Source organism: Chelonoidis abingdonii, chromosome 6 (genome assembly GCF_003597395.2).
Source record: "Chelonoidis abingdonii isolate Lonesome George chromosome 6, CheloAbing_2.0, whole genome shotgun sequence".
NCBI classification, from domain to species: Eukaryota; Metazoa; Chordata; order Testudines; family Testudinidae; genus Chelonoidis; species Chelonoidis abingdonii.
The window spans coordinates 93,883,638-93,892,836 of record NC_133774.1 but is presented as its reverse complement, the minus strand read 5'-3'; the positions used below and the strand labels follow the sequence as shown (position 1 = coordinate 93,892,836).

Sequence of the window (9,199 nt, the reverse complement as noted above, 5' to 3'; positions counted from 1 at the left end):
AGCCTCTGTTACGCAGGAGATCAGAGCAGGTAATCACAGGGGTTGTTTCTAGCCTACCCTGGAAATGCTGAGCACCAGCATAGATCTCCATTCACAAGTATCAGCCTCCATCTCTGCTACCCAGTATGAGTCTTAAGTTCCTGTCTCAGCAAAGTAATGAGTACACATGTACACACACACACACACACAATGGTTACTTACCTGACAGTAACTGAGGTTCTTCAAGATGTTCTATATGCAGATGGGGATGCTGCACCCTCAAGAGGGGTAGCATGAAGGCATACTGGGCACATCCACACCCCTAAACCCACACTGCTGGTAAAAGATTCTGATCACCTGTGTACAAGAGTGTGATCCATGTGGACAGAATGCACAGACCCACCCTTACTGCAAGGTAATAAACTTCTTTGCCTTTTGAAACTTTTACGTAGTTTATTTAGAGAGATGCCACTGATAAAAGTTCAAATTAAGACTGACTTACCCCATGAGACTTTTCTGGAGTACCTGTAAAAGTTAGCCTAAATGAAAGCAATTTTAAGATGACCAGACCTCTAGAAACTTCTGCCACCTCAAATGGAACAGTTAATCCACTATAAGTAAAGAGAGGCTTCCACCTCAGTGCACCTTTTACCTTTCGACTCAACAAATGAGAGTGAAGCATGTCCCAAAGGCAATCAAGTCCAATACTGTACTTTATTAGGAGTTTGAGGCAAGAAAACTGTAGTATTAGAAAAGGTAGGTGAGTTCCTGAAATTGTTAGCTGAAGGCTGCACTGCTTGTAACGTGAAATGAGTAAATTGCACATAGAGCTTGCAGAATTTCTAGAAGTCAGAAAAAGTTAATATAGAATACTTCTACAGAATTTTCACATAAAAACTGCATTAATACATATATACAACTAATCAGCTTTTATTCAACAAAGCCAATATATATCTGAATCCCTCTGGCATCTAATTACCTGCATACAATTTGTGCCATTACAGTTTTTAGAAACCTGTTACCCTGACACCTTCTAAACAATTCAGCAAGCCTATGCTGCATTACTCAGGTTCAGGTATGCAGATACATCACCATCTCATTCCATGTCCACACTTTATTGAGCATATTTTTACATTCTTTGGTCATGCCATGTCTTACCAGTCATTTTAATTCCTCAAGTTTCAAGTAAAAGGTTTGGGCTCTAAGTGCTAGAAACAAAAATCAATCAAATCTCCCAGTAACAAAATCAGCATGTTAAAGAGGCAGGAATTCACAATAACGAGACATCCCAAACAATTTAATTCTGCTATTTAATAAAGGGTGATCCTGAGTTAGTAATTTTACTTTTTCTTACAGTAACAAAATATAGTTATCGCTTCACTGAAGTTCCAGAAGTTACCTACATGCTGCACATTGGTATTTTCCCACTCCATGGACTCTTCCTGCACTTTTTTTTTTTTTTTTTTACAAGTTAGAGGCACAATAAAAATACCAATTTTGGGGAAGACAAAGTGAATGATTCTGGTACAGCCTTAATCCTTCATCAGGCTTAACTGTGCCAACTCTAGTGAAAGTGCAGTACAAAATAATGCATTTGAGAACTATGATACATTAAAGAAAGCTATTAAGACTTTAATAGTTTTACAGAAAGCTAATAATACACCCCTCTTTATAGCTAAATACTCTAAATGAATAGGGATAAGCACTGTACATGGAAGACCAGGTGCTATTGAGCCAACAGTGTTAATCTGGTGGGTTTGTTTCCTTTATGCAATACACAAACCAAAACAATTAGATACTTTAATTGGTCTGTGAGAATCAGTCATGCAACACCCTAAATGTATGCTCACGCTATTCTGAATTGTTCCAGGCTGGGTTAAGTACACTCTAACCGAACAATTAAAAAAATTAAATTGGAAGCCAATAAACCTGATCATGAGAACCATCATCCCTCAGGGCCAACTGCAAGTCACGAGGAATGTCATCTTAAGCATTAATTTCTCGCATACTGTGTAGATATCCACATCACTACAGCTTGTTTGCTTTAACTGGTGCATGCACAAAGATAATCCTGTGCATATAATTCAACAAGTTTTATTCAGGTGAAAAAGCACTAAGTTTAGACCACTGTGCTAGAGAGTGGTCAGTACAGACTGCTGGAATTAATTTGGAGAAGTTTCCCCACCTTACACATACAGTTTAGGAAAACAAAATCAAAGATTCAATTTGTTTTTGGTGGCTGCATTTTTCTTAGAGGAGTGGGATTTTCCAAAACACATAGCTAACTTAGGAACACAAGTCCTGTTCACTTTAAATGGGAGCTGTGTTCCTAAACTACGTACGTGCTTTTCGAAATCCCACGCTGTAAGATTAAGTTAAGAACAGTCCTCCACACGTCAGTACTTCATGTGCTTTAAAAGTCTCTCTTCACAACAGTTACATAAATCCTTAGGGAAAGCAACAGACTGATCATCAAGTTCCATGCATGAGATTTCCAGTCTTTCCAAAGACACAGCATAGTCTAAGTGACTACTTCAAAACTGGTTTCATCCAGAGGTCACAGTAATATTTACTCAGAGAACGGCTTCTGCTCCATCATATACACAATCTTTTAGCCAAAACCTTAGTCCTATCTGTCCTATTAAAATAAGTGTTTGTAGGTGATAGCACCCATATGCATTTAAAACCTGGGGAGTATTTTACAACACTGGGGGAATTCCTTCACAAAGACCCTCATTTACAGTGCACAGAGGGCTACTCTATAGTTACCTCCTCAAATGCAGTCTTCATGTTAGATCTACACTAGTCGAACTGCCACGTCAGTGCAAGAAACAGCTGAATTATAGTTGCATAAATATAGAGGCACTTCTCCCCTAGCCCAACAGGGCAAGACCACCCACTCCCAGCGAAAGAGGACAGGAACCCTGCTTAAGCAGTCAAGCTACCACAAAAACAATCTTGTGCCCAGAATGTTTTTCACAAATTTGTAAAAACTATCTTGTGCACCTTGCCAGAATGAACTCATTATGAATGAGTGTTGCAGCTTCTGACACAGTGAGACTAATCTGTTATCTCTGCATTGCTGCAAGACTAAAAGACAAAGAGGTCATAGGTGCAGACCCAACCAGAAGGAAATGTCCAGTTTGGAAATCTCTCCATTAAGGCATACAGCTGAGGTGACTTTTGATCTTCCCCAAAGAAATAATGTGCTGCTATGGCGAGGGAAACCATTCCATCAGAGTGCTTTTCTGCAGCCTGAAAGTGAGAAAAGGCAATGCCAAATTTACCAAGCATTATTTTTACCCCTGGCCTTTTCATAGGTTCTAGATATTGTTCATTCCAGGTACCCGTGCTGAGTCTTCCTACAAGCTAGCTAGTGTCCAATATACTACATCAGCCCCATGGTTCACTATTTTTAAAGTTAAAAGCCTTCTTAATGTATGTTAAAATATACCAGCAGTATTATTTAATGTGAAAGAAAATGGATTTACCACCATGCAGAAGAGACTTTGCAGAATGGAGATCCCTGATAGAAGAGAGAATCAATAGAAGTATTGATATTGACCCGATATCCCAGCTGATCTGTATTCCGTTGCACATGTACAATGCCATTTACTTAAGACTGCACACATTCAACTGTGCTCAGAACTTGGCCCTGTATCCATGAAGAGGTCAGTATGATCAAATCTCCAATGCACACAAGGAAGTGAATCTTCCTGCCTGAAGAGAATTACTGTGAAAAGCTTCCAAAGTCTGGGATGAATAGGGCTGCTCTTTCACCTGTTGGATTAATATGCTTGTCAAGATTCTGATGGGCCCTGCAGCAGGCTCACTCATCACCAAACACCAGAGTTCCTTTCCTAGCAACTAAATGAAATTAGTTTACCTTCAGTTTACTACACAACGGAGTTCAGCCCCCTGATCATAACTACCAAAGCGGGGCTACAAGTTTTGGGAGCTCTTCCCAACTCCTCAATCTCATAGTTTAGGTAACAAATAAAATTTCCTTGTCCATCTGGCAGAGCTCTAGTACAAAACAGACTCCTGTTTCACACAACTGGGTGCAGGGCTGCTGGTGAGTATCTCTTTCCTCCACTTCGGAAAACTATTTGGTAAGTGATCAGAACGCCCTATCCAGGAACGAACCCTTGCTGAACCTGTATGTTTCCCTATAAAAATTTCCAAGGGAATCAGACATCTTAAATTCTACGGCAATAAAAGCTTCAGGTATGCCGTGAATTATTTCTGGGAAACTTTAGGTAAGATGATGAGAGGTGACTTCCATGGTCCCATCAACATTCAACTTGAAAAAGAAACTGGGAATTGCTCAAAGGGGCACCTTAAAAGGGTAAAAGCATCCACAGGAAGTTTACAAAACAAAGTCTGTAACTTCCTCCCTTTCTAAGGGGATGGATTTACCACTTAAGAGAGTCCTAGTTTCCTAAAGTAAGTAAACAGAGTATATGGGGAGGAATTATTTAGACTACAACAAAACAGCTCTAATTAGGAGCAGTGAGATACTATTAAGAAAAGGTAAAGTTGAGAAATATAAAAAAATCCTAATGGCAAGACAGAAGACTGTAAAAGTGTCTATCAGAGGAAATAATGGAAGCCCCATCCCTTGGTCATTTAAAATTTGACAAGAGAATGCACTAAAATATTCTCACACACACCCTCTTGTATCAGCCCACGGAGGACAGACTAAAAGACAAATTAAATCTCACCTCTAGCTTCTATTAATCTATCTAATAAAGCAAGTTGGGTTTATTCTTAAAGTTTTCTCAAACATTTTTCACCCTCACCTTCAATTCGATCCAGAAGCTCCATGCCACAGCCTGCAGCCCATGAGCGTAAAACACAAAATAATCCCCTCCTATATTAGCAACAGGAGTTCCATCTCCAAGAGACCAGCTGGACAGTGTGGACCCTTCATGTGGTCGAATGTACAGTGACATGTGACTGGGACCTACAACATCAGAAAGGCACATGTATTTGGATGTATTAGCAGAAGAAAGTGAAGAGAAACAGGTTTCTACTGCATTCTAGCTACAATGGGTTCTTCTGTGCCCCAATCAGCTGTTTAATATAATTTTGTATGGGAGATTTAGCCAGTATGCTGCCAGCTGTCTCTCTCAATATAAGATACAGAACTAAGCAGCTCCGCTATCCTTAGAAGAAGCCATAGTGGATCTTGTGCAGTGAGGGACAGAGTTATAAAATGGGCTTTAAAAATTTCTAGCTAACAAAAAAGTCAATTGTTAATTCAAATGAGCCTTTAAGTTTACGACTGCAATACAGCCACAATTTTTGGGAGTGCCTGGGAAGTTGAATAAGTTGATGCCAGGTTCCCAATTTTGCAATAGTGCCAATCACTCCGCTATCCCAGGGATAGCATAGCCACTTTCAATATCAGAATTTAAGCTTACAATAAGCATTAAAAAAAATAAAATCACAAAATCAGAGGCTGATAGACATACAGCCACTCACCTGATACTTCAAAGGTTAACTTTGTAGAATCCCAGGACATTTGCTCTTTGGCCAGAAGTTTAAAGTGAACAGGGTTTGTGGTAGAAATTTCTGCAGCAGGAAGATACCAGTTCTTTCTACAACAAAAAGCATTTTTAAGCCCAACGCAACACTCAGAAGTGCCTTATAGTGCTAAAAGATTATAGACTCTGGGCAAAATGCAAGTCTTTGTACAACAAGGCTAGGCAGCCTTGCTATTACAAAATGAAAGGTTCAAGTGCCATTTACCCTAGAGGTGAAGATTAATGCTTTCATAGTCTGTGGCCACAATCAAAACATTTAAAAGGGACACTCAGTGAACAGCAGGATTGCCTCTACCATCCCTTTATTCCTCACCTCATTCTCCTTGACCAAGCCACCTGTTAACTTAAGGTAAAACAAGCTAAAACAATAACCAAAGTAAGGAATTTTTAGATTTCCAAATTGCTACCGTTGGGTGGACACAAGACCATGACATCAGTTATCAAATGTTTTCTCCTAAAGTTTCTGTGACAAAACATTTACAGCCAGGGACATTATAATATGATGAAAAAGAAAGCCTTTCGCAGTGACGAAAACATTACAAGATGAGTTTTATTCTTCATCCTTCGATGGATCTTTTGCAAAAGTGTCTGACGTGTCTTGGAAATTAAGTTCCATGTGGTCCTAACAGGCAGTGGCATTACTCAGAAGAAAGTTACCTGAGAAGAAAGTGCACAGGAAGAATCCAAGGAAAGCCACAGAGAGGGGCCTTGTCCTCACAATTAGTTCTGATAGTATCATTGAGTTCAGGTATATGAGGAGTGATGTGAGATATGCCAGCATAGTCCAACCCATTAATCCATATTCCAGAGTCACTTTTTACCAAGTTTCCATTTAGGCCATAAAATCTTCTGCTCACATGCTGGAAGAGTAAGGAACAAATAGAAAAACCATCAGGCATTTGGAATATTTTGTGTAACCTGATAAAGTCAGAACTGATTCTGAAATGCCCACCACTACCACCCACACATTTTTGGCACAGTATAAGGTCTTCTGTGGCAGTATTTTTCAAACCATGGGTATGCATGCATGTATGGCACTGGGTCACCTTGCTCTGGTCAGCACTGCCAACCAGGATGTTAAAAGGTCTGTCGGCAGTGCTGCTCAGCCAAGGCAGGCTACTGCCTACCTTTTCCAACACAGCGCTGTGCCCCGGAAGCAGCTAGCAGCAGATCCGGCTTCTAGGCAGGAGAGCCACGGGGTTCCGCATGCTGCCCCTGCCCTGAGCCCCGGCTCTGCACTCCCATTGGCAAGCAATCGGCCAATGGGAACTGGGGGAGGGAGGCAGTGCCTGCAGGTGAGAGTCATGCAGAGCCGCTTGTGCGCCTCTGCCTATGACCCAAACCTGCTGCTGGCCGCTTCCAGGGCAGAGCGTGGTCTGCGGCACATCCTGGTTGCGCCGCTGACCAGGAGCTGCTGGAAGTAAGTCTACGCCCACACCCTAACCCTCTTCCCCAGCACTGATCCCCCCAAATCTGGAACCCTTCCTGCACCCCAAACCCCTCAGCCCAAGCCCAGAGCCCTGACCCCCTCCTGCACCAGCCCTGAACAATCCCAAACCCAGAGCCCCTCCTGCACCTCAAACCCCTCATCCCTAGCCCAGAGCCTGACCCGCCTCCCATACCCCAAACCTCTGCACCAGCCCTGAGCCCCGCCAACCTCTCTTTCCAGCCCCATCCCGCAGCCCTCACCCCAATCCTCTTCCCCGCCCTGAGCCCCTCCCACACCCCAAACCCCTCATCCTCAAATCCGCTGGATTGTGGGCATCAACTATCTTCTTCAACTGGGTCCCACCTCCAAAAAGAGTTTGAAAATCACTATTCTATGGCACTGGTTCTCACTGGGGGTCCGTGAGCAGGTTTCAGGGTGTCCATCAAGCAGGGCTGGCATTAGACCTGCTGGGGCCCAAGGCAGAAAGCCCCACCACCTGGGTCTGAACTCTGGGAGTCCAAGTCCTGCCACCAGGAGCTGAAGCCGAGACCTGAGCAACCTAGCTTCACAATGGCCCATGCGGCGTGGGGCACTGGGCAATTGCCCTGTCTGCTGTCCTTTAACACTGGCTCTGGCTTTTATATGCAGAGAAACAGTTATTGTGGCACAGGTGGGCTATGGAGTTTTTATAGCATGTTGCGGGGGGTGTCTCAGGAAGAAAAAGGTTGAGAACCCCTCCCTTTCCATGGTACGTTAGAAAATGTGTTTCTCTCAAGGTACTTATGTGGTCCCCAGCATGGTGTTACCTGAGCCCCTGCGCAGATTTGGCCACTAGATATTTCTTGTAGGACACAAATAGGCCATTCTTAAATATCAATGCTTATTGGACCTTGTACAGAGGTTGATCTCAGGTAAAACAATTTTACAAGGCAAAGAAACTAAGCCCCAGCCACTCAGGGAAGAAAGACTGTCCCTAGGTTGCACTTTCCAAATGTTTTACAAGAGGCACTCACTGCATCCTGTGAATAAGGTCAGTGAAGCCCAGTGACACTGGCAATAGTCCCAGAGATGTAATGTATAGTTTGCCTGACTGAAGCACTTGGATATATCTACACAGCAAATAAAAACCAGAGGCTGGCCCATACCAGGCAACTTGGGCTTGTGGGGCTCAGGCTAAGGGGCTATTTCATTGCTGTGAAGATTTCCGGGCTCAGGTTGGAGTGTGAGCTCTAGGACATTGCAGGGTGGGAGGGTCCCAGAGCCAGTGCTCCAACCCAAGCCCACAAATCTACACAGCAATGAAACAGCCCTGCAGGCAGAGCCCCGTGAGCTTTATTCAGCTAGTACAGGCCAGCCACAGGTGTCTAGTTGCTGTGTAGACATAATCTTAGAGGGGAGATACTTTGAACTTGTCCAGAATGACCAGAGAGGCTGTACTGAGACTTTTAAATTGAGCCTAAGTTTCTAAGAACAGTTCAAGCATGGCAGAATGTAGAGGACTACTGAATTGGCTGTTATGGATGTCTAAGCACTTTTTAGCTCTAGTGACAGTAAACAGATGCCTCCAGCTTGGGAAGGGAAAAGGCAGCAACAGACTTTGGAGAGCAGGAATTTAGGAGTTTACAGAAAATTAACACTCAATTAAATCTCCTTCTAAAGTACTGAGTCAACCCTGCTTTAAGCCTTGTTTACCCAGGAGTGTGGTACAACCTTATACTGGTTTCATTAGACCTGTACTGAGCACCTTTTCCCCCCACCCCATGGGCATTCCTATTCTAGTATTTTAAAAAATGCCTTTTTTCGTTTAGGTTAAACCCCTTGCCAAACTAACTACCTCTATTTAGCTTAACAAAGAGAAGGTTATGAGGTGACTTGATTACAGTCTATAATTATCTACATGAGAAACTAATATTTGAAAATGGGCTCTTTAATCTAGCAGAGAAAGATATAAAATGATCAAATGTCAAAGTTGAAGCTAGACAAATTCAGATGGGAAATAAGGCATACATTTTTAAGTGAGGATAATGACCCATTGGAACAATTTACCAAGGGTCATGGTGGATTCTCCATCGCTGTCAATTTTTAAATCAAGATTAGATTTTTTCTAAAAGATCTGCTCCACGAATTTTTTGGGGGGGAAGTTCTATGGCCTGTGTCATATAGGCAATCAGACTAGATGGTCACAGGATTTCCTTCTGGCCTTGGAATTTATTAATCTACAAAAACTAAACTGAAAAACACA

General features: G+C 42.5%; 1 protein-coding gene across 5 annotated transcripts in view; it reads right to left on the bottom strand.

Annotated features, from left to right (window-relative positions):
• Nucleotides 1-674: 674 nt before the first annotated feature.
• Nucleotides 675-9,199, bottom strand: part of ERMP1 (endoplasmic reticulum metallopeptidase 1) — a 46,096-nt gene continuing 37,571 nt past the window's right edge. For all 5 annotated transcript variants that reach the window (XM_075067251.1, XM_032778039.2, XM_032778048.2 and 2 more), the window contains 4 exons: nucleotides 6,186-6,388; nucleotides 5,467-5,582; nucleotides 4,782-4,945; nucleotides 675-3,234 (listed from right to left, as the gene is read on the bottom strand). In XM_075067251.1, the coding sequence (XP_074923352.1) occupies nucleotides 3,070-3,234; nucleotides 4,782-4,945; nucleotides 5,467-5,582; nucleotides 6,186-6,388 (648 nt within the window). In that variant the 3' untranslated portion in view covers nucleotides 675-3,069. The remainder of the gene's footprint in view (nucleotides 3,235-4,781; nucleotides 4,946-5,466; nucleotides 5,583-6,185; nucleotides 6,389-9,199) is intronic.